This window comes from Eutrema salsugineum, unplaced genomic scaffold (assembly GCF_000478725.1).
Source record: "Eutrema salsugineum unplaced genomic scaffold, Eutsalg1_0 scaffold_1, whole genome shotgun sequence".
NCBI classification, from domain to species: domain Eukaryota; kingdom Viridiplantae; phylum Streptophyta; class Magnoliopsida; order Brassicales; family Brassicaceae; genus Eutrema; species Eutrema salsugineum.
In genome coordinates, this window is record NW_006256909.1 from 9,885,337 (window position 1) to 9,909,805 (window position 24,469).

The window sequence follows — 24,469 nt, forward strand, 5'->3', positions numbered from 1 at the left end:
ATATCAATATGTTATTTATAAAATCGTAGTATATTATGTAACAATATTCTAATATATATATATATATATATTTTAGAGAATGTGTCTATCAAGGATCATGATGATGATGGTGTGTCCCGTTTTATCACTGATTCACCGATTGCTGAAATTTAAACCTTTATGCATCTTGGAGACGCTGTGAGATGATGGAACGACTTCATCATCAATTCGATTTAAGATAATAGATGACGAGTAAGTATATTTCAAACTATATGTTTAAAGTCTAATTAACTAATTCTTAACTACATTATTTGTCAAAATATAGAAAATTTATGCTTGAGTGTGTTGCACACGGTGAATTGGCAACTGAAATAAGAGATAAGTGTAGAGAATACGAAGGTCCTTTTTCTATATGTGTGTTAACCGATTGGTGTGTAGCAATTGACGGGGCTATATTTGTTTTCTAATGATATATCAATATGTTATTTATAAAATCGTAGTATATTTTAATATATATATATATATATATTAGAGAATGTGTCTATCAAGGATCATGATGATGATGGTGTGTCCCGTTTTATCACTGATTCATCGATTGCTAAAATTTTAACCTTGCGCAATAGGTAAGTATGTTTTTCTGTGTTGTCTAAATTGATTTATGAAGAAAAAAAAACAATATTTAGATTTGTCTAAATTGTGTAACAGTAATTTGCCAACCTTATGTATATCTGTTTTTTGTTATTAAAATTTCAGGATTAGGGAAAGATTAGATGGACTGGATACAGATGGTGTCTAATGGATTAGACCGAGTATAAGGATTCAAAATTGATAATCCAGATGCATTATTAGTTTTGTTAGACACATTTTTTGGTATTTACAAGTCTGTTCTGTAATTATTAATAAATAATAATTTATTCTAATTTCGGTTTAAATTACTAATCTTTCTTCCCAACCATTTCTTTGATTTTTTCAAAATATTATCCCCATGACTACATATAACTTTGTTGATGAGTTACATGCATCGAGACGAGATTGGAAAATACGTGTCAAAGTTTTGAAAAGATGTTTTTACAAAAAAAAAAAAGTTTTGAAAAGATGGAATAAACCTGATCGACAAGGCTTACGAGGGATGAATTTCATTTTAGTCGACGAAAATGTAAGTATTATCTATATGAATATATAACTGTTTTGTCTATATTTATTGTTTGTTTGATCTCTTTTCAAAATTCATTGTATATAGGGTTGCAGAATTAATGCTTCATGTGGTAACCTCGCCTTTCCATATTTTTACCGTGTTGGGACTGAAGGACTGTGGTTTTAATTGTATAAATTCAGATTGATATCATTTGAATGGAAGAATGAGGGAAGGACAACGAGACACAATTATCAGATCGTTCTCACTACTGAGACAGAAGTCTCAAGCCTATGACCATTGACAATGGATTCTTTTATGAAATTTGTCCCTTTTAGTGAGATATACAGAGTTCCTTACGCTCAGTTGTATCATGTTGGTAAGATTAAATTATAATATTCGTTTTAGTGTTTTCATCTATAAATTTGTACATATATAGAAAAAAATATATATGAAGTTCATTTATGATAAAATTTTCTCTCATAATTGATTTGTAGATCTCATTGGTGTGATGAAAAATGTTAGCAACATTGAAACAGAAAATAACCCTGATGGAGAGATTGTTTAGAAACTAACTTTCACCATCACAGATCTCGAGTAAGTTATATTTTCTCTCACGATCACTATGTCTTGGTAACAAAATTTGTAACTTAAATTGTTTAAATCAAAGGGATGTGAAGTTGAAATGTATCGCATACGGAGAATTTGCCGCTGATATCAAAGAAAGAACCAAATGATTCACTGGTCCTTTTGCGGTTTCTGTTTTAACCGATTGGAGTGTAAATAAAAAAGAATATATAGACAACTCAGCATTTGTCATTATTATTTTTATTTTATCCCATACATGTTTTATATTGCATGTATATTTCCTATCAATCATTTTATGCATGTAGATGAAATAACTATCCATTCACATGAAGCAATTGGTTTTTCCTGTCTTTTCCTTGATCCTAACACTGATGATGCCCTGATTTTTAAGAGAAAGTAAGTAATCTGAAAATGATAATTGGAGAATTTTGTATATACAACAGTCTTACAATATGTATATGTCTCTTACACTTCCCGGATTCGAGAGAAGTGGAGCACATTTTAGACACAAGTTGGAACAAGGATAAAAAGGCACTTCTAAACCAGATATATATATAACAATACCTAATGGAGTAGTGTTCTCTTAATTTTTTTGTATAAGTATTATATAACTTAAAACTTGCGTGTTAGATCTTATTATTTATTTTGATATTTCTTTTTATTATATTTTCATCTACAATTTAATTATTCTTTATTATTATTACTAATTATATTTAATAGTTATTTATTATAATATTACTTAATAGGTACATACAATTTTAAATAATCTAATATACGATTAATATTAATCGATTTAAAATAATAATAATAAAATTTAGTATTTTTATGATTTATGTTTATACAATAATTTAGTCTCAATTATTGAAAATATAAAAATATAATGATTCTATTACAAAAATTTCAAAAATCAAATTATAATGAGATTTATATGCTGATTGTGATTGTGTCCGCGCGCCGCGGACAGATACTTAGTTTCTCTATTAACTTAATCAATCCTTTATTGGTTTTCAATATTCTAAAGGAATGATTTGTTTTATATTTTTCAAATAGAATATATCTTAAAAATGTCGTGTTAGATTATCGACCCGACAAAAAATATAGGATTAGATTATCAAATTGGGGCAAATTGCCAAAATTTAAATAATATTTTCTTTAAATAGAATTTCTTTAAACAGTTTAATATTAAGATTTTTTTTTAAACCTTAATATTTTAAGATATTGATTAGGGAATAGTTCATCATAGAGGATAGATCCCTTTCAAGTCTTGTAATACGCTATATGTTCATTACTAATAACTCACAAGGGATTGTTTTACATGTATATTGTGGTTTGTTGTCAAGACATGAATATTAGGTTTATGTATAGTAGAATATAGATACATACAAAAATGGAATAATATACGTATAATATACTGAAATGATGAGCATACAATTCGATAGATTCCCACCGTCTATATATGTGTGGGTGTGCGTGTGCGACATAGACATATAAATTATTTATAGACATATATAAGAAGCATTAATGTATGTTTGTATCATGATTTTGGTCCACAAAAGAGTCAAGGCCATCATTAAATGTCAATATAATTGGTAACACGTCCCCATTAATATAACGCTTACATTAGGCGCAGATACATGACATTTGCGTATATTTATGTGTGAGTTCTTGTCGATACATTAATGATTGTTTTATAATGCATTCTATATATATAGTATATAGTATTCCAAATAATGGTGGTGTTATATGATATCATGTCAACATTATTGTTAATTTTCTTTACAAAGTATGATTAAGCAAACACGCAAAGCTAGCTTAATTTACTATAAAATCTTCTTTAACAAACGTAACTATATTCTCTGGAGGAATTGAAAAAACACTAATCATTTGATTTACTAAGAATATACTGGAAGACTTTTTTGGTTATGCCTTGAGTGATTTATTTTCTCTTTGAGTGTGATTTTATAATCATGAGAAAAAAGTCCAACCACCTTTGAAATAACGAGAAAGCTACTGTTGTCAAGAAAAAAATGAGAAAACTACTTGGACGTCTATATTAACACCACGTGTCAAGCTTAGAACATTTTTAGTTTTTGCTTACAAATTTGTTAATTTGATCCATGCTTAGAAAGTCAGAGATGTTCACAAACATCAGAGATCCATTTATGTATAGTGAGAAGCTTTTATTTTATTTTATTAGAGATTATTCGCAGAGAATATATGTACGCAAATTTATCAACCCAGTGTCACTTGTACAGACTAGGTTATGGAAACAAAATACTACAGTAAATCATCCGGATCCCTGGCGCAATGGTAGCGCGTCTTACTCCAGGTCAAAAGGTTGCGTGTTCGATTCATGTCGGGTTCAAAACCCCGAATTTAACCGGATATTTTGTTTTTAGGGGTTCTTGCACATATAACCTCAAAATTGAAGTCAAATGCAAATTTAACTTCTTTTTTTTTCCTCTTCAATATTAGTTAATTTCTCCTAACTTTCTTTCTAAAGCCACATATAATAACATAAATGCCATTATATTTATAATTATCGATTTTTTTAGGTAATTCGAAAAAGACATAATCATCCTAAGATATTTCAAGTATTCACGAAAATGCCATCATCTTCAATTTCGCCAACTACCATTACCAACTAAAATGGAAGCTCTTAATGCTTGCCCATCTGCACTTGAAGCTCTAAATACTTATTTGGCCCCTCAAACTTCATTCTATCTTCAAATTTCTATCTGGTTTCATCTAAAAATCTCTTTCTTGGTCGACATTGATATGTTTGAATTCGCAAATCATATATTTGTGAGATTCTTGGATAACCGAGTTCTGGGCTGGTTTCCTTTCTGTGCATCTCAAAAATTCTGAACTTCTGTCAAAGTTAATCGAGTTCAAATTGGAAGGAGGTAAACATCTAAATCTTTTCTTTAACATTGGGCTATGTTTCGCAAAAATAGACTTCTTTTACAGTCTGCTAGTCAACGTAAAAGGTTAGATTTGCAATTGACCTTTTGGTATTTTTTTGAAAGTAGACTTCTTTGTAAGTCTGCGAATTTTCATTTGAATACAAAAAAACAACGTTTAGACTTCTATTTCAGGCTGCCGAAAAACGAGAATAGTTTTGCATTTGACCGGAAAATATTATACTTTGACCTTTTCTGCAGACTTCGTGGAGACGTCTGAAAAAGATAAGTTTAACCTGAAAGGTTATTTTTGCATTTGACCAAGATGTTGACCACCTTTGACTGTTCGAGCAGACTTCTAAAGAAGTCAGCTACGAATTAAATTTATAGCAGACTAGAAGTCTGCTATTAATTTAATTCAGAATTGGTCAAATGCAAAAATAACCTCTCAGCAGACTCTGCTACGAAAGTCAAACTTTGGTCAATTGCAGAAATAACCTGCAGCAGACTTCGTTGGTAGCGTAGACTTCTTCAGCAGACTTCACATTAACATAAGACTTCTAGCCTCTTATAGCAGACTTCAAAAGAAGTTTGCTGTAAAAGTCAAACGTTTGGTCAATTGCAGAAATAACCTTTTTCTTATGCAGACTTTATATAGAAGTCTACTACGAAAGTCAAACATTTGGTCAATTGCAAAAGTAACCCTGCCTTTTTGGCAGACTTCTTCGTGAAAGAAACCGGGTGGAGTTTTGCTGGAAGTCTGCATTTTTTTCGTTTTTAAAAAGCACTTTTTTAAACTTTTGTGTGACGAAATTTTTTTTTTTAATTTTTATTCTTGTTTAGAAGGTATATTTCCTTTACCTGTATTAATTTTGTATGCTTATGTGTTATACATTAATAGTTATAATTTTTGTAGATTTGAACGGTAATTGGCACATATTAGCAGACTTCTGCCACTGAAGTCTGCCTGGAGAAGGAGAATAACACAGCTAACAACACTTGAAGTCTGCCTAATTATTTTAACAAAAAATTTGTTTTCGAATTAATGGTATATGCTAAAATAAATATATTGTTTGGACATGTTGATCTGCCTTTTTTGGTTCCATATACGTGAGTTTCACGTTGATATGTGTTATAATTAGAAAGTGATGAATTTTCTTCAATGTTTAGATTTTTAGCCGATTATAGCAGACTTTTTTAGAAGTCTGCTCTATGTTACTTGAAAAACACGGTTTATCTTATGTGGTTTACCTTTTTTGCAGATGGCGGCTCAGTTGCCTGTTGTATTTGGAGAATGGGTTATGAGTGCTCAGTCGTGGCATTTTGAGGTGGATAATCGCAAAGGAGGGAGGTTGTTCTTCTTGAATGATGGTTGTACACATGGAGAACTCGTAGCTCTGGCTCTAGATGATTACATGCTGGATGGAAATACGGACAGCGTATCTATCACTTATGCATTGCCAGATTCAATGTTAGCAAACATGGCTCCGGATACCCCTCCTATGCATATTACTAATGATAGACAAGTACAGAGCTTGATTGGGTTGAGTAAGACGCATGTTATACGTCTTTGTGTATCTAGTCGCAAGGACAATGATGGACGTACTGGTGGTGTTGATGCTGCTGATGGGTGTTCTGTTGAAAGTGGGAATCAAAATACTGAGGAAGATGAAGATGAAAATGTCGATGAGTATGATGATGATGAGATCAACGAGGACATCAAAAACGATTCAGTAAAGGAGGAAGACGGTACTGACTCTGAGGGTCAGGACTCTGAGGATCAGGACTACAGCCAATATGGGAAATTGAAGGATGAGGATTCAAATTCTGATTCAGAGGGTGAGTGGATTGAAGAACCGGTGACGGCTCCTCAAAGAGGATATTAAAGAAAATTGGGTTGACAAAATAAAAGTAAACGAAAGTTTTTCTACAAAAGACGACCTGATTTCTGAGATCAGGTTGATGGCTGTTATGTTGAAGTTTGCATTCAGAGTTGAAAAGTCATCGAGACATCTGTTTGTTGCTAAATGTGCTGTTAAAGGATGCCAATGGAGATTTAGAGCAGCTGTAAAGAACGAAGCAAAGACGTTTTAGGTCACTAAATATGTCAAAAGTCATACATGTTCTGTTTCAGATCGGTTGGCTCACCGAAAGCATACGACTCCAAGATACATTGGAAAGTTATTTATAGAGCGTGTGGGAATAATTGATGGGATTACTGCAGAACACATCAAAGATTCAATGCAGGCGATGTTTCAATTGAAAATAGACTACACAACTTCGTATAGAGCTTTGATGTATGCACAAGAATGTGTGAGCGAAACCCCTGAGGATGGATATAGCCGACTGCCTTCTTATTTGCGTCTGATCGTTGAAGCAAATCCGGGTACTATAACTGCCCTTGAACGCGACAGTCAGAATAGGTTCAAGTACCTATTCTTAGCCTTCAGAGCCTCCATAGCTGGTTTTCAATATCTCAGACGGGTCATTGTTGCCGATGGGTGTCATCTGACTGGAAAGTATGAAGAGACTCTGCTAGTGGCCACCGCACAAGATGGTAACTTCCAGATATTTCCACTAGCTTTTGGAATAGTGGACTCTGAGAATGATCACGCATGGGAATGGTTTTTTAGAAAATTGCGGGAGTGTTTTACAGACGAGTATCCGTTGGTGATAGTTTCAGACCGGCATCATTCCATTAAGAAGGCATGTGAGACTGTTTTACCATGGGTAACACGCGGTATATGCTATTATCATCTGCAATACAATATTGTCACTAAGTTTAAAGGGAAGCATCTTATGTACTTAGTCAAACGTGTTGCGTATGCATATACGGTACATGATTTTAACCGTTATATGGACGAGATAAGGCATATAAAACCTGACCTTGCAACGTACCTCGAGGAGGCAGGCATTTAGTTGTGGTCAAGAGTTCACTTTCCAGGTGATAGATACAATATAAAGACGAGCAACATCTCAGAGTCTATCAACTCTGCTCTCAAACGGGCACGGGGATTTCCCATAGTATTCCTGTTGGAGTACTTACGGGCGAAGCTAACAAAGTGGTTTTGTAAAAGGCGGGAAAATGCTTTGAGTCTTCCAACCAACCATATTCGAGGAGTTGAATATTTGTTGGCAATTCGTTCACATTATGCTGATAAGTTGACGGTTGAAGGCATAGATGGTTGGCGATTCAATGTGAAAGGAGGATCACATAACTGTGTCGTTGATTTGGAACTTCGAAAGTGTGGGTGTAGCGTGTATGATATTGAGAAAATACTTTGCTCTCATGTTATAGCCGTTTCAGATGCAATGCATATGCATCTGGCCACTCTTGTATGCCCGACATACTCCAAAGATTACTTGTATGCAGCGTACTCGCATAATATATATCCTCCAAGCATTGCATTGAAAACTGATGGAATAACACAATGTCTACCTCCGGAGGTCCGACGTAAAAAAGGCAAGCAGAGGAAGTCAAGATGGCAAACTTGGCTGGAAATTTTGAGGCATAAGCAAAAGAAACCCCGTAAGATCCACAAGCAGTACAGTTGTTCGAAATGTCACCAACCAGGACATACCAGACCGGATTGTGTAAGTGTTATGTTACCTCATACTTTAAGGGTTACATTGGTCGAAGTTAATTTCCTCTGTTTTTTTTGCAGACGTGGAAGTCAAGATAAAACCCTAAACCTATAAAAGCAGACTTACACTGAAGACTACAACTAGAAGTCTTCGATCGTAGTCTGCACAAGAAGTCTGCTTCACCAGGTAAGGGAAACACTACTGAAATATGTCTGTTTCATGTCTATGTACGATCATTCTTAATTATTGTCATAAACTATGCGATATAATAAGCTATGATTAGGCTAAACCTTAGAGTACATGAATTATCACAAAAGCCACACTAGTCTATTACAAGCGTTTAGCCTCCCAAAAGATACAACCACACCATTGTTTTAAATATTACTAAACAAACCGAAATTAGTTAGGAACATTACAGTTAAATAAGAGAACAACAATTCTGGCAGGTTAACCAAAAACTTCCAACCATACCACACCCAACGAGAGTCCTTTCTCTTTCAGTACAGAATATACATAGTTGGACATATCACTTACCTTCGTATACGTCCAACCATGAATAATCATACTTCTCTGTGCCGGTTACTCCTGTCTCGTCAAATATCTCAGCTGCCAGCTTGTCTCGGACGTTTTTAATGTTTGCATCGCACAAGGTCTTAGGAAATAGCATCCCTAGAGCATGGCATTCAAGGTACTTCAAGCAGTAAACGCCACAGTCACCGCTTTGTTTGTTTTGTGGGATCAAATGCCCCTTGATTCGCTCCCACGTGAATGGATCATAAGTCAGATTGATACGGTCTTCAGCAGGTGCACATTCACGGAGTATGTAGGGAACCAAGACGGTAATCGGAGTCACAACAGCCTCAATCTGAATATCCGATGCATGAGTATTCGCATGGCTATCCCAAATGACAATATGCTTCATCGGAATCGAAATCCACAATGCCACCCAGTGATCATCAGTGATGTGTAACATCGAGTACATGTCATCCACATCATACCCCCACGTCTTGTTATTAACGCAGTAGGTTGGCGCTGCACCAGTGTAGTACTCGAAGGAGCCAGCTGGAAGGAGCTTGCCTGAACCATCAGGGTTGGCGTGAGAGTCCACGAACTCCTTGTACTTGTGCCTCCACATCGTTGCAAAGTAAGAGTCGAGGAATGTTATCCTGTCCGACTTAAACCACTCATGATGCTTTGTAAATCGCAGCCTGAGTAGGTTAATCCCAGCTTCCATGTGCTGCATATTCAATGAAAACAATTATTCAAGAACAGAGAAATATGTTGTGTTCATATCATATACACTCGCGTAACTTACAGTGTCTGCTAGCCATTGGTTTGGGACTCTTAGAATGAAGTACCAGTCCACGGATGACCATTTTACAATATCATCCACTACTTTTACAATAGAAAGTCTGCTTTATGCTAACTCCAAAACAAAGACTTACGGATCTTTTTTCAGACAATCAGTTAGCACACCGATCTTTTGCTTCATGTGTTTCATATCAAACGGATCATATCCGCACCCTCGGACATTTTTGTTTAGGATTATTTCCTTCGCTGTGCTGTTGGGTTTGAAAGGGCTTTGTTGTGTAGGAGCCAACTTTCGCAGACGTTCACTCTTCGCACGAGCAACCAGTTGTGCCGCCTTCTTGCCTTTCTCGTGTTTATCTTTCTGGACCTGATCGAAGTCGATGTCGCATTTTGCTGGATCAACCATAACGACGCTTGGCTCTGGAATTCCCTACTTACCATCGTTCACGCTCTCACTTGGGACATCAGTTTGTTCGTTTTGCTTAGACATAAAATTACTCTGCAAATATAAAGATTTAAACACACATCAATGAAACGAAACCAAACATCAAACATTAAAGAGTACAAATAAAAATATTAAATATTTAGTGGTGACAACATTTTTTCGATTTCTAAGATTTTAAAACAGATTGGTAAGGTTCGATGAGAAGTTTGAAAACAAATATGGAATTTTATTTTTTCCGGAGTTTCCTTCCTCTTTTATTTGGAGCGGGTTTTGGACTAACCCCGATATTAGGATCGGCGTCCGCGTCCGTTTGATCGTCGCCAACAGGTTTTGCGCCCTCGGCGGCTGCTTCACCAGTCTGAGCCACATCCTCCTTTGTAACTCCGGTCCTAGCTTGGAGGATCACTGCCTCTAATTTCTGCTCCACCGTTCCCAACTTTGTGTTGAGTAGTTTGATCTGAGATTCACATCTTGTTGAAGCAGTCGTCCATGTGGTCCTTCAGAATCGTGACCATTGACTCATCTTCCTCACCAGAGGCTGGGCAGAACCGCTTCCGACTTCCTTGATCACCAACTGATTCCGATCGCCTCTTCAGATCGACAGACCCTTCGGACTTGACATACTTGGTCACACCTGTTGGAGGCCAATGACTCTTTTTTCATGTCCATTGTTTAGGGCCAAAATGACCATACATCGCTTTGATGATGTTGTCAGTCCTCTCGTCTTCTTCATCATTGTCTTCAATTTTCCAGTGCAGAAACATGTCGAAGAATTCCTTAACAACGTAGTTATTAATGCGTGTCTACATGGAAATCAAAACTGTGATATAACGTATAATGCAGAAATCTACTAAGGAAGTCTGCCTAAGAAGTCTGCCTACGAAGTCTGCCTAAGAAGTCTGCATAAGAAGTCTGACTAAGAAGTCTGCTGTATATTACAGACGTATGCACTAGAAGTCTACTAAATAAGTCTGTCGATATAATAGTCAACCAAGTATGAATTCAGACTACTTACCTGTCGGAGCATATTCTCTTTCATAAATTTCCTTCCCCTGGATCCCTTGTAAGCTATCAGCGGTACATTGGGGTCGTTTGGAAGAGGTTCACCAAATTTAGCAGCAAAGTCGGGAAGAGCAAAGTAAACCCAGACTTGTAGTACTTGAACAAACCCCTCAATGGTGTACGACGACTTCCAAATTTCTTTCTCCTTCACCGACCGCATCAGGTTTTTGAAGGCCACTCTTCCCCAAGGGTAGTTTTCAAACGCATCTAAATCCATCACAAGCCTTGCCAACCTAGCCCGAGTAGCTGAAGATGGCTTTCGTGCTTCAATGTACCTAGTATAAATGCTAAGGTATCCTAGCCTCAATCGATCCTCGGATGACCACGACCCGCATTCCTTACAAGCTTCTATCAAATCTTCAGTGCTCGGGCCCAAATCCTGATTGACTCCCAATCGCTCCCAGAAATCTTGCATCTCATCAGTTATCTCAACCACCGGATCCTCGAGGTTGTCCACGTACTCGCAATTCAAGCCAGTAATATGTTCGAACTCATTCAAAGAAAAATGGATCGGGATTAGACCTACGAGGCTCCAAATCTCAAATTTTTTCTTGCAAACTAGCTGCATGCCGAGAATGTAATGCACCAGTCTAGATGCCCAGCCGAAATCCAGCTGACTGAACTTCAAGAACACTCCCAGTCTAGAGTTCAATATCTCTTCCCACTCATCTTGTGTGAGTGCTTCCTCAAGTGCAGTCATCAGCTTCGTCTCACCGCTATAGTAACCGATGCTTTTCAGCGGAGACGGCTTATCGCCTTTCGAGAAGAGACGCGGGGGGAACTCTGGGTTTTCCATTGGCTGTTCTGACGTCTGCAAAACGAAGTCAAATATTCAAGAAGTCTACTTATGAAGACTTCCGAAGAAGACTGCACACGAAGTCAGCCAACTAAGTCTGCAATTGAAGTCTGTAGACCTAATAGTGTAATTAATAAAGTTTCAAAACTAGCCGCCGACAATGTTCTCTAAAAAAACACAACCCGATTTGAACTCCGTTTTACGAGATAATACTTTCAAAATAGTTCGTCTAAACACTATTCAAGTCCGTTTAATAAATAAAAAAAGTACAGATATCTGTAACACAGCAACTAGAAACTTGGAAACGGGTATTCGATTTTTGTCCGACTTTGGAAATCTCTACTCGGTGTTGTCCGATTTTTAGAAAAACCGATGTAGAAAACCCAAACGACTAGGAACTTGGAACCCATAAAGATATTTATTTACAAATTATAAGAAATTAGTACAGCCAAATACCTTTCCACGACCAACGGCGGAAATGAACAGACGGCGGAAATAAACAGTTACGGACATCGGCGACACCAGATCTGGAATAGAAAGCGAAGGAGATTAGGGTTTGTGAATTACACAGACGACTTCTATCCAAAAGAGAAGTCGGCATCAATTTCGACTTACCTTAAACGGTAAACGGATGTACAGTAAAAACCGGCGACAAGTTCCGAGAAAAATTTTCCAAACGACAGTAGTTTTTTTTTTTACCGATTTGTGTTAATACAGTGTTCGTAGAAACTCTTATATATGACCGTAGAAACCTATTTAACCGTCGTACCGGTTCAATAACCGTCGTACCATTTCAATAACCGTCGTACCAGTTCAATAACCGTCGTACCAGTTCAATGTGGTTTATCGATTTTGTTATTTAAAACGCAATTGGTTTAGCCAATTATAGCAAGTTTGCAATATAATTTTAAAACTGTCTGGTTTAGTTTATTTGACGTATTAAGTCTGCATATTAAGTCTGCCTAAGAAGTCTGCATATTAAGTCTGGTTAAGAAGTCTGCCTAAGAAGTTTGCATATTAAGTCTGTTTTAAGAAGTCTCCAACGAAGTCTGCCTAAGGGCATCCTCAGTGCAGATACCCTCATGGGTCTCCAAATGTGTTTTTTATTAATTTCATATGAAAAGTAGTTTTAGAGATTGTATGTAGAGACCCTTAACTCACGGCCTGCATATGTACAAAATACACAAAGTGCAATTCCCCAGTATATGAACAATGTATATGCAACAGTCAACACCAACATTAATCACCATAGAAGTCAAATACATATGTTTTATCCCACCTAGTCTACTTAAAGGTTACACAAGTCTCTTGGTCCTCTATTCTACATCCCAACGCATGAAAACACAAGAGATTACTGCAAAAATAACTAAAAAAATACAAAGTAGGATATCAGAACCTCGATTAGCAAGTGCTTCTTTCACTCCAGCAATTTCACTCTGAATGAACCCTATGAACTCCTCGATCTCGCTAATGGTCTTCTCGGTTGCAGCAAGGCGATCCTCCAATGCATACAGCCGATTCTCATATGATTGCAGAAGGGCTGTTCGGTTGTCACGGAACATGCTTTCGCTCTGCTTGTCAATTCGTATTTGAAGAATGGTCAGCTGCTCTTCAATGGCTTCATCCCACCATTTGGAGATGTGACCCAGTTTATCCTACACATATGACAAACGAAAACTTCAGTTATACTCGATGAAGAAAACTTCAGTTATACTCGATGAATAACATTAAAACTATACACATATTGAGAAAAACCTCATTAAAACTATACACATTCGCCTAATATTTCAGGGCAACTATAGAACTTCCTGCTCTTCCAATCTACATCGAAGGCCGCAATAGCATCGTTCAGGTATCCCAAAGTCTCCATCAGCTTTGGCACACCCGCTGTCATAGCTTGCTTTGGAAGATGAGCTGTTGGTGTAGCTTATCGGCATTACTCTGTAGAGATCAAGCAAACAAACTTGGCAGTTAACAAACAAAAAACTAAAACAGATACGACCACATAATAACTTTGCAGCTAAAAACAAAACAACAAAAACAACTTTCCAAACAAATATTTCTTACTCGCTAAACAACAAAATAACAAAAAAGGTACATCTTGAAATAAAGAAAAAAACGAAATATTTTTACTTACTTGCTCACGAAATCTGTGAAAAAAGTATTTTTTACTTAGATCTGTTAAAAAAACAGTAAAGCAAAAGGACAAAAGAACAAAAGAACAATTTTAAAGGACAAACCAGTAAACAATAAGATACGGACTAAACAGAGAATGTAATGGCGAATAACTCACAGATCTGGAGAGATAACTAAGAACGATGAAGACGCCGGCTGAGATCTGCAGCAACAATATATGTAGTGATATATATGAAACAACATATGCATCAGAAACAGAAAAGAAGAGATGGGGAGCGCCGGGAAAGGCTTACTGCGAGAGAGAGTCGCGGCGAGAGAGACCAGAGTGCAGCGCCGTTTTACAGTGATCTAGGTTTTTTTATTTGTGGTAACGACTGGTAAGTTTCTTTATATACTATGTTAAAAAAAAATTCCGGTTAGGTTAATTATTCTGGTTTGACTAGACTTCGATCCGTAGTCTGCTGAGCAGACTGATAAAGAAGTCTGCAGCCCTAGTTTAAAACTTTTCACTTTTTATGTTTATCTTAGATGGTTAAAAATGATTCATATTTATTAAATTATAATTTTTATAGATCATACTTGTTGACATTTGATTTATAGAAACAAATTTCAGTTTACATTATTTTTATATAATTTTAAAATTTTAAAATAAGATTTAATGATATAGTAGACTTCTTTATCAGTCTGCTGAAGTCTGCAGTCCTAGTTTAAAACTTTTCACTTTTTATTTTTATCTTAGATGGTTAAAAATGATTCATTTTTATTAAATTATAATTTTTATAGATCATACTTGTTGACATTTGATTTATAGAAACAAATTTCAATTTATATTATTTTTATATAATTTTTAATTTTAAAAATAATATTTAATATTATAGTAGATTTTTTTATCAGTCTGCTGAGCAAACGTCATTAGTATTTGCAGACTTCGAAGGGTTATAATCGTAATTAAGACATCCGTTTTATTATTTACTCATGTAGGAGATAATGGTAATTTCTCTACCTCTCGAACTTATTTTTGCAATAGGTTGAAATTGAGATATAATTTTGCATTTGGAATCAAATTGTGGCCTATTTTTAGCAATTCCCCCTTGTTTTTATTGTCACTTTTATGGTCTTCATGCATCACAAAGAACTCTACATAAGAAATCTGGTAATGCTAAAGCTTTAGCCACGGAAACCAAGTGCTGAACTTTCAACATTCCTCCTCTTCCTATTGACAGTTTGTTTCGAATGTTTTCTTTGGCGTTGTTTTTTGAAACATCCGCGGTTCTTCCAAAAACTTGTATTTATACCTAGAAACAAATAAAATTATTAGCAAATGCATCTGGTAACTATTTTCTTGATTAGTTCATAAAAGGTGTTCAAGCAGCCAACTTAAAAGTTAAAACTGAGACTATTTTTTTTTAAATGATGTATTTGTTCTTAGCATTAAAAAAAAAATGATGTATTTGGGTTTTATTTTTTACCAAAAGGCCCTTTTAAAATGGGTAAGTTCGATAGTTTTTAGTTTACCTTCTTTTTTTCTTACAATAGTTGACATTATAATTTTTTTTTAAATAAAATTTGACCTTTAACTTGTTTACCATTTACCAAATAAGTATTCTCATACTTTCTTTGTATGTTAGTAACCCATTTTGAAATCAGAATGTCCTCTTAATTAAGCAAAGAATAACTTAGATGTATTCTTGAAATTATCTAATATACCTGCCTTCCATTTTTACAAAAAAAAAATGAGTTAGGAGAATTTATTCGTTGAGTACACGCATAATCATCAACATTAAGACAAGCATAATTTTCTGAGTATCAATGTAAACAAAGAATAACTTAATATCCTTTTTTTGGGTCGAACTTAATTTCATGTTATGTTATGTATTTATATAAGGAAACCTCTCATCATTACTTGAAACTAAAACAAAAGAAAAATTATAGAAAATTCTAACATAAGAAAATTATATTTATTTCATCTATGTCTATCTTTGATTTGTATCTATTATATCCAACGCGCGGTCTAAAATGTGATGCATGTAATCTTGGAACAAACAACTATAGTGATGGATATCGTTGCTTCCGTTCTGGACTCTTTTTTCACAAGGAGTGCATCAACTCTAATCGAGATGTTCTCAGCCTCTATCATCCACAACATCCTTTAGATTTAAAGGTAGTTGCAGAAAATGAAGATGTACATGGAGAATGCAAGCTTTGTAGAGGTAACTTGCTAAAAATGTATTATCATTGTTCTATATGTGATTTTACAATCGATTTGCTATGTGCAAAAAAAGAAGTTATGGTAACGATTGAAAGTCCCAAGAGCCACGAGCATCGTTTATCCCTTGTTCCAAATATGATTATGTTTACTTGTCATATATGTGAAGTGCTTGATGATCGGTTTCCTTATGCATGCAACATATGTGATTTGAAATTTCACAAAGATTGTGCCGAATCTACACCAGAGCTCAACTACTCTTGTCATCCCAAACACCCTCTCAAGCGTCTGACGCGTGTTCCAAGTTACATTGATGGAAAATGTTGCTTGTGTGGAAGCAAGCTTCATAATTTATTTTATCACTGTTCTATCTGTGATTTCAGCGTGGATGTTGATTGTGCAGAGAATCCACCTCTTTTCACTCTTGTCCACCCCAAAGCTCATGTACATCCACTCACTTTTTTGCCGCAACGCATTTTTGTTTGTAATGCTTGTGGAATAATGGATGATGATCCAAATCCTTATGTATGTCTCCAATGCAATTTCATGGTCCATAGAAATTGTATAGACATACCACGCATCATCAAAATAAATCGCCATATTCATCGTATCAAGTACAATCATTGTCTTACCCCTGGAGATTGGACATGTGGAGTGTGTCAGAAAAAGATAAGCTGGACATGTGGAGCTTATTCTTGTTCAAAATGTCCTGATTTTGCAATTCATATGAGATGTGCCACAAGGTTTGGCATTTGGGATGGAACTGAAGTTGAAGACATATTAGAAGATACTATAGATCATCTTAAATCATATGAGGTGATCGAAGAAGGAGTAATAAAATATTTCAGTCACGAGAAGCATAATTTGAAGCTCAGAGAAGAGGGTGATGCTAATGATGAATGCATGTGGTGTGAAGCATGCACATATCCCATATTTTGTAGCCCATTCTACGATTGCATGGAATGTGATGACTTCATCATTCATCAGAAATGTGCTAATCTCCCAAGGAAGAAAATAGATTCCTTCTACAAGATGCCGATGAATCTAGTCCCATCAGTTGATCAGTTAAATTTCTGCCAGGCTTGTCAAAACTATTTTCAAGGTTTCATGTACAGAAGTGATGATGGCATGGTTGTCCTCGATGTGCGATGTGGTTCTATTTCTGAGCCTTTTGTCCATGAAAGCCACCCTAATCATTCGTTATACATCAGTTACTCAACAGGAGACAAATTCTGTAATGCTTGTGGAGATAAGGCAACTATGTTTTTAAGCTGTGATTGTGAAGAGTGTGAATTTGCTTTAGACATTAAATGTTCTGTTTTGCCAAAGATGGTTAAACACAAGAATGATAAAGATCATTTTCTGACTCTGTGTTACGAAGGAAAAACCAAGGAACAGTACTGGTGCGATATATGCGAGGAAGATCTAAACCAAGAAAATTGGTTTTATTCATGTGATCACTGTGACATCACTTTTCACGTCAAATGTACGCTTGGGGACTTATGGCTTAATCCGGATTTTAATTATAAATTATATGGATTTGAGGTGATTCCAAATAATAGTGTAAGTCGACCAGTTTGTGCCGGGTGTGATTCTCGCTGTCGATTCCCCTTCACTTTGAAGTTTACAGGATATTATACAGTGTGTTCTGTACAGTGTTTCAGCCGTGTTTATACTGTGACTTCTAAAGATTCGGCTTCCTAGTGATTTATGAATATGCAGCCAATTATTATATTGTAGTATTGCTAAGAAAACATATTATTATTTGTAATGAGTCAAAATATTTGTAAAATCATAAGTTTATTTGCTTCTTTGTTATATATCACCTGACTGCATCTTTTATTTTGCTCAATTCTATTCGACCATTCCTCCTCTTAACTAAATAATTGCCATTTTCTATATCAAAATTAACACGATGGTTTAGAAGAAAGAACAAAGCATTAATTACAAACAGAAAGTTTAATATGAGGAGAAAATCATTCAATCATCAGGCTCTTCAGGCTTCACAAAGAACTCTATATAAGCAATCCGACTCGGCGGCTGATACCCTGCAGATTCCACTTGTGGAGCTAAAGCTTTAGCAACCGAAACCAAGTGCTGAACTTTCAACATTCCTCCTCTTCCTATCGTCAGTTTGCTTCCCCTGTTCTCTCTCACGACGTTTCCTGGAATATTCGCAGTTGTTGCCTTCAAAAACTTGTACTTGTACCTAGAATCAAACCAAGATCGTTAGCAACTATTTTCCTGATGAGTAAATCAGCCTTATGAGTGTGTCAACCAAATTGTCTTCTTTTTGCCAATGTCGCACTCTGTAGATTTTATATAAAGAAGTAACGTTAGAGAATGAATGAGTTTAATGGTTTACCGGTAAGAGACTTCAGTATCACAATGAAAAGCAAGAAGAAGATCTGTGTTGGCATAATACATCAAGTCTATCTGGCAACAGAAGATTCCATGGAGAATGTGTTGGACTCGATTTCATTTCACAGAAAGACTGATACTTTACCAATTAAGAAACGAAGTGAGATGCAAAAAAAGACCTGTAGGTCTCCGTGTCCTTCTCCTCTAAAGGTAACACAAGGAGGAGACTTTTGAAGGCTGATCTGTACGCTTGATCCAGGCCATTCAAGATCATCTATTGCTTCTTTCAACGCAGATGACTAGTAATACCATTTGAGAAAATCAATCTCAAGACTCAAAAATTGTATCTGGCAAAAAAAGCGATGATAAGACTATTGTTACCTTCACTGTAAAAGTAAGTGGCGCACTTCCTGCCTGCTCAAAGTTATAGTCCCAAGCACTGGTCTCTGGGAGTCTTGTTCTTATCTCAGAGTAGATGCACGAGTTTAGAGTATCAACAGATCTAATTAAAACCATGTCAGGTCCTGGATACTTGATTTCACAAGGCATAACAAAGAAAGAAGCAGAGGAATGATGATTGTTCATACTTGAGAAGAAGCTCCATGTCAGGTCCTGGATACTTGATTTCTATAGTATTTGAGTGCCCAGGTGATGAGAATGTGTTCAAGCAATCCACAAGAAGCCCTAAGCTGATTCCAAATCTCGGCCTACCTTCAGCTCCATACTCGTATTTCGTGAACAGCTTCTCACAGATTTAAAACATTTATCGGATTCTCACGATTTTTGGTGAATCGAAAAAATTAACAAAACCCAGAAAAAATCGATACCTCGCGTTGAAGATAAACTTTGGCTTGAAGACAGCCTGATTCCTCCACGATCAAGACTATTCCGTGTTCCGATAACTCGACTAAAGCATCCTGGAAAACGGAGGATTTCTGAGATTCGCTCAGAAAATCAAACGAAGATATCGATTAAATTAAAAACCCTAAATGGATGGAGACAAGACCTGGTGGCGTTTCCATCGGACGCAAGCGAGGGCATCGACCATGCCTTGAACATTATCGAGCTGGCAAACGAGATCCGGCGCGTCTGGTTCAATCGCCGGCGACGAGCTCATCTCTCTCTCTCTCGCTTCTCCTTCCTACGCTTTCCCGCCAAATAATTATTATCTTATGGGCTTTATTTGGGTCCAAATGAAGAAGCCCACCTGTTCATAATAACACGTGTCACGTCACGGTATCACAGGGAAAATAAAAGGGTAATATTGTAATTTCGAAGTCATTTTCACCATTTTTTTCTTTTTCCCTTTTGCTTTTTCCTTTTTCTTTTCTCTGTCTCTCTCTTTCTATCCGTACGAGATGGATGGTGTTACCGGCGGAGGAGCGAAGAGCGGCGAGGCTGTGTCGGCGCCGCAACGGAATCCGCATCCAGCGACGTTGCTTGGTGGCAACGCTTTACCGCCTCCCTTCCTGAGCAAGACGTATGACATGGTGGAAGATCCGGCGACGGACGCGATTGTCTCGTGGGGTCCGGCGAACAATAGCTTCGTCGTCTGGGATCCGCCGGAGTTTTCCCGTGATCTTCTCCCCAAATACTTCAAGCACAACAATTTCTCCAGCTTTGTTCGCCAGTTGAATACCTATGTAAGTGAATCTTCTCAAAACCCTTTCCTCTAAATCCGGCACAATCGAGCAACGTGTTGCCATTGATTTTCTCTGAATTAGATTCAGTAAACAGAGAAGAATAAAAACTAGAAACTCTATTGATTCACTTGATTCTGGCCAATTTGATGAACAGGGTTTCAGGAAAGTGGATCCAGATAGGTGGGAATTTGCAAATGAAGGTTTCTTAAGGGGCCAAAAACATCTCTTGAAGACTCTTAGCCGGAGAAAATCTGTTCAGGGACATAGCAGTAGTAGTAATCCACAGTCCCATCAGTTATCTCAGGGTCAAGGTCCAATGGCTGTATTATCTTCTTGTGTTGAGGTTGGGAAATTCGGGCTCGAGGAAGAGGTTGAACAGCTTAAGAGAGACAAGAACGTGCTGATGCAGGAGCTCGTCAAGTTACGCCAGCAGCAACAATCAACAGACAACAAGCTTCAGGTTATGGTCAAAAGTCTTCAGGCTATGGAGCAGAGGCAACAGCAGATCGTGTCTTTCCTTGCTAAAGCTGTCCAGAATCCCACTTTCCTCTCTCAGTTTATACAGAAGCAGACCGATAATAATATGCATGTGACCGAGGCTAATAAGAAGCGGAGACTCAGAGAAGATACCACTACTGCTGCTGATGATGAGAATCATAGCCATAGCCATAGCTCGGCTGCATCAGATGGTCAGATAGTTAAGTATCAGCCTCTTAGAAGCGATTCGACAAAGTCAATGATCTGGAACATGATGAAAACAGATGATAAGCTTCCTTTTCTTGATGGGTTCTCATCACCAAACCGGGTATCTGGAGTCACTCTCCAAGAAGTAGTGCCCACAACTTCAGGACAGTCACAGGCATATGCACCCGTAGCATCGGGACAACCTTTATCCTCCTTACCCTCTGCTTCAACTTCCTTACCAGATACCGTTATGCCTGCGATTTCACAGATGCCACAATTGACACAGGAGAGCATCAATGACTTCCCTACAGAAAACTACATGGATACAGAGAAGGATGTTTCAGAGGCATTCATCTCTCCGAGCCCGTTCCTTGACGGTGGTTCAGTACAGAATCAGGTAGACGGAATATCTCACGACCCCGACATTGATGAACTGATGAGTAACTGTGATCTGTTGGAAGAATATCTGGCACAAAGCCCAGTTCTTGGAGATGAAACAATACTAGAGAGTGGTCACGCAAATGGTGGGAATATGGATAAGCTTATAGAGGAGTTGGGTCTTCTCACATCACAGACAGAGCAATTGTAAAGGATTATGTTTAGTGTCAACATTGTATAGTCTTTCTCTACTAACTTTATGGTTAAGACTAGAGGGTTTTTTTATGTCTCTTTTGTATAAAAAGTTGAACTTTGTGCAGAAATCTTTCTTTAGATAGATAATTGAAGAGTTATATAAGTATATAATATTTACAATATAGCCAATATAGTTGTTTTTTGTTTTTTCAATTTATATGGAAAGTGACAGTTTGTCGAGTCATATATTAACCATTTTTCGATAAGGAAAACAGAGTTGGAATTTCCCGGGGAAGCTCTTTTCAATGGAGGTCCTTGCGAGTTCTTCATTATCCCCAAATTTTACTAAACTTCATAAAATTAACCCTAATTTCTCAGTCCAGGTACTTTTTCTTCCGCAAAGCTGACTCTTTTGTTTAGCATCTCCCCTGAAATTCCCCTGGAAATCCCAATTTTTAATTCAATTTTGTGTGCGTTTAGCTGTAATAGAATTTTCAGTCTCTTCAGGTGAAATTGTGGGTATCTCGACCTCCAAAGATTTTGGAAGCTAGCAACTTTAGATATGCTCGAAATCGTAGTAACAAGCCAAAGAGCAATGCAAACCCAGGACTCGTGTTCGTCTGTAATAGATATTTGTGTCTTCTCGAGAGAAATGATCGTAGGAGGTTTTCTGGGAAGGTTATGATGATATCTTCAGTCAATTTCAGAAAGAATGTCTCCGTCGCATTAGTTCGGCTAGTGTCTGTTCTGCTTGTCTCCTCCATTTCCGTTGTTACCACTGATTCACCATCATGTAAGTTCGACATTGTTACACCATCTCAAAATTTGGGGATTTGCAATTTGATTTCATTTGTTTCTCTAGGGGGTCTTAGCGAGGAGAATCTTCTCTTCTTAGAAGCTTGGAGAACAATTGATCGTGCATACATCGATAAAACCTTTAATGGACAGAGCTGGTTTCGTTACAGAGAGAATGCTTTAAGAAACGAGCCTATGAACACTAGAGAAGAGACATGTATGTGTGAATTTGAAACAAAGCTTTAACCTTTTTACAAATTTACTACAATCCTGCTTCTGAAGTTGGTGTTTGTTTGCGTTTAGACATGGCTATTAAGAAAATGATTGCAACACTAGATGATCCTTTTACCCGGTTCCTGGAGCCAGGAAAGTTCCAGAGTCTGCGGGTAAGAGTTCCTGGAAAAAAACAGGTGTTCTTAATCTTAGCAAAAAGATTGTATGTAAAGAGTTTAGTAAATGTTTTGGTTGAAGGTAGTCTGGAACTCAAGGTGCGGTTACTGGTGTTGGGCTGTCGATAGGTTACCCGGCTGCATCAGATGGATCACAGGCTGGGCTTGTTGTTATATCAGCTGCTCCAGGAGGTCCTGCAAATAGGGCAGGAGTTTCACCTGGCGATGTTATCTTAGGCATTGATAATACAACCACAGAAACTCTTACCATCTACGATGCTGCACAGATGTTGCAGTGAGCCACATTCCCATTGATTCTGAATTAAGAAATGGGGAAGCTTTTTTTTCACATTGGGATAATGCTTTGGTTAAAAATGCAGGGGACCTGAAGGAAGCACGGTTGAGCTAGCGATTCGCAGTGGACCTGAAACGAGATTCTTGTCTTTGACGTATTTGTTCCCATCCCTACTCTTTGCTTAATTTGATTATCGTTTTCATGCTCGTTAAGTTACCTTGATTATTGTTACTTCAGAAGAGAGCGGGTTTCTGTGAATCCGGTGAAGTCAAGATTATGTGAACTTCCTGGTTCTGGGAGTAATTCACCTAAGATTGGGTATATCAAGCTAACAACATTTAATCAAAATGCCTCTGGTATACATCTTTTGAAGTTAGTGATTCTTTCTTACAAATTTGAATGCTTTCTGGTTTACTATCTCTGAAAGTCGAGCACTTTCATTGTAGCTGCGGTCAAAGAAGCAATTGAGACCTTGAGAGGCAACAATGTCAATGCATTCGTCTTGGATCTTCGAGACAATAGGTGATGATAATTGCAAAAAAACATTCCATTTTGTTTTTAAAACAGCCATTTCTTGAACAGTTGGAACTTTTGTTTTTGTGCTGCAGTGGAGGTTCGTTCCCAGAAGGAATCGAGATTGCTAAGATTTGGTAAAACCTCATAAATCACTTCATCTAATGAATCAGAAACTTTCAAGACTCACAACTCTCAAATAGAAACTTCAACTTTGGCTATCCGCAGGTTAGATAAAGGAGTGATTGTGTACATTTGCGATAGTCGAGGTGTTAGAGATATATATGATACTGATGGAAGCAATGCTATAGCAACCTCTGAGCCTCTTGCCGTTCTTGTATAAGCTCCCTTCTTTCCTTTCCTCGGATCATTCTATCTCCTTGATGTAAATTCCATGGAATATTTAGCTCTCATACAATCTCTCTTTTCCAGGTTAACAAAGGCACCGCGAGTGCCAGCGAGATATTAGCAGGTGCCTTGAAAGATAACAAGCGTGCTCTGGTTTATGGAGAACCGACTTACGGAAAAGGGTAAACAAAAAGGCGTAATCTTGATTTTTTATTCTTCTCAGAGACTGAACCTTTGTAACATTCTTGAGCCTCTCTTTTGCAGTAAGATACAGTCAGTGTTTCAGCTCTCTGATGGTTCGGGCTTGGCGGTAACAGTTGCTCGATACGAAACACCAGCTCACACTGATATAGACAAGGTCTGAAACTACTTTCTTGTACATATTCAAATGTCCTGTTGGGACTCCCTCTGTGTCTACACTACCACATACTGTACATGTTCTGCTTACATTCAGTTGTTTATCTACTCTGTTTATGGTTTTTTTCGAATAGGTTGGTGTTACTCCTGATCATCCGTTGCCAAAGTCGTTTCCGAAAGATGAAGAGGCATTCTGTGCATGCCTTAAGGATCCTGCAGCTGCTTGTTATCTCAACCAAGGCCTGCTTTTTTCTAGATGATTTTGATTTGTTCATACATTGTTCTGAGATTATGAGTAAAATTCATTGACACAACCTTTGTATTCTTTTGAAGATTCACACATAGCTTCATGATCAGCTAATGGAAGC

General features: G+C 37.1%; 4 protein-coding genes across 6 annotated transcripts; 3 read left to right on the top strand and 1 right to left on the bottom strand.

Annotated features, from left to right (window-relative positions):
* Nucleotides 1-15,885: 15,885 nt before the first annotated feature.
* On the top strand, nucleotides 15,886-17,864 carry LOC18030447. Of its 2 annotated transcripts, none has more exons than XM_024149876.1 (2): nucleotides 15,886-16,147; nucleotides 16,313-17,864. In XM_024149876.1, exons 1-2 carry the CDS (start codon nucleotides 15,907-15,909, stop codon nucleotides 17,845-17,847), a joined length of 1,776 nt encoding a protein of 591 aa, XP_024005644.1. In that variant the 5' UTR covers nucleotides 15,886-15,906; the 3' UTR covers nucleotides 17,848-17,864. The 2 variants fall into 2 exon arrangements, with proteins under 2 accessions (XP_024005644.1, XP_024005645.1); XM_024149877.1 differs by lacking the exon at nucleotides 15,886-16,147 and having other exon boundaries at nucleotides 16,225-16,472; nucleotides 16,527-17,864.
* A 173-nt stretch (nucleotides 17,865-18,037) lies between these two features.
* On the bottom strand, nucleotides 18,038-19,641 carry LOC18030121. The gene is made up of 7 exons (XM_006414128.2): nucleotides 19,511-19,641; nucleotides 19,332-19,421; nucleotides 19,092-19,246; nucleotides 18,886-19,006; nucleotides 18,684-18,803; nucleotides 18,509-18,579; nucleotides 18,038-18,352 (listed from the first exon to the last, which is right to left on the bottom strand). Exons 1-7 carry the CDS (start codon nucleotides 19,619-19,621, stop codon nucleotides 18,124-18,126), a joined length of 897 nt encoding a protein of 298 aa, XP_006414191.1. The 5' UTR covers nucleotides 19,622-19,641; the 3' UTR covers nucleotides 18,038-18,123.
* Nucleotides 19,642-19,841: 200 nt separating this feature from the next.
* LOC18030122 (heat stress transcription factor A-1a) lies at nucleotides 19,842-21,553 on the top strand. The gene is made up of 2 exons (XM_006414129.2): nucleotides 19,842-20,147; nucleotides 20,302-21,553. Exons 1-2 carry the CDS (start codon nucleotides 19,863-19,865, stop codon nucleotides 21,418-21,420), a joined length of 1,404 nt encoding a protein of 467 aa, XP_006414192.1. The 5' UTR covers nucleotides 19,842-19,862; the 3' UTR covers nucleotides 21,421-21,553.
* A 133-nt stretch (nucleotides 21,554-21,686) lies between these two features.
* Nucleotides 21,687-24,462, top strand: LOC18030123 (carboxyl-terminal-processing peptidase 2, chloroplastic). 2 transcript variants are annotated; one of them, XM_024148957.1, is made up of 13 exons: nucleotides 21,687-21,787; nucleotides 21,912-22,197; nucleotides 22,267-22,416; nucleotides 22,503-22,585; nucleotides 22,675-22,883; nucleotides 22,969-23,037; nucleotides 23,121-23,239; nucleotides 23,330-23,405; nucleotides 23,492-23,533; nucleotides 23,625-23,733; nucleotides 23,829-23,926; nucleotides 24,009-24,102; nucleotides 24,236-24,462. In XM_024148957.1, exons 1-13 carry the CDS (start codon nucleotides 21,710-21,712, stop codon nucleotides 24,359-24,361), a joined length of 1,539 nt encoding a protein of 512 aa, XP_024004725.1. In that variant the 5' UTR covers nucleotides 21,687-21,709; the 3' UTR covers nucleotides 24,362-24,462. The 2 variants fall into 2 exon arrangements, with proteins under 2 accessions (XP_024004725.1, XP_024004724.1); XM_024148956.1 differs by having other exon boundaries at nucleotides 21,698-21,787; nucleotides 21,903-22,197.
* The last annotated feature ends 7 nt before the right edge of the window (nucleotides 24,463-24,469 follow it).

What these genes read in the sequence shown, in the direction of transcription:
- LOC18030447 (XM_024149876.1), top strand. Translation starts at nt 15,907, where the DNA reads ATGTCTATCTTTGATTTGTATCTATTATATCCAACGCGCGGTCTAAAA. An exon ending in AGAATGCAAGCTTTGTAGAG is followed by an intron (nt 16,148 to 16,312) that starts GTAACTTGCTAA and finishes ATATATGTGAAG; the next exon opens with TGCTTGATGATCGGTTTCCT.
- LOC18030123 (XM_024148956.1), top strand. Translation starts at nt 21,710, where the DNA reads ATGGAGGTCCTTGCGAGTTCTTCATTATCCCCAAATTTTACTAAACTT. An exon ending in ACCCTAATTTCTCAGTCCAG is followed by an intron (nt 21,788 to 21,902) that starts GTACTTTTTCTT and finishes TAGAATTTTCAG; the next exon opens with TCTCTTCAGGTGAAATTGTG. An exon ending in GAAAGTTCCAGAGTCTGCGG is followed by an intron (nt 22,586 to 22,674) that starts GTAAGAGTTCCT and finishes GGTTGAAGGTAG; the next exon opens with TCTGGAACTCAAGGTGCGGT.
- LOC18030121 (XM_006414128.2), bottom strand. Translation starts at nt 19,621, where the DNA reads ATGAGCTCGTCGCCGGCGATTGAACCAGACGCGCCGGATCTCGTTTGC. An exon ending in TCCGATGGAAACGCCACCAG is followed by an intron (nt 19,422 to 19,510) that starts GTCTTGTCTCCA and finishes TCCGTTTTCCAG; the next exon opens with GATGCTTTAGTCGAGTTATC. An exon ending in CACTTACTTTTACAGTGAAG is followed by an intron (nt 18,804 to 18,885) that starts GTAACAATAGTC and finishes TGGTATTACTAG; the next exon opens with TCATCTGCGTTGAAAGAAGC.
- LOC18030122 (XM_006414129.2), top strand. Translation starts at nt 19,863, where the DNA reads ATGGATGGTGTTACCGGCGGAGGAGCGAAGAGCGGCGAGGCTGTGTCG. An exon ending in TTCGCCAGTTGAATACCTAT is followed by an intron (nt 20,148 to 20,301) that starts GTAAGTGAATCT and finishes TTTGATGAACAG; the next exon opens with GGTTTCAGGAAAGTGGATCC.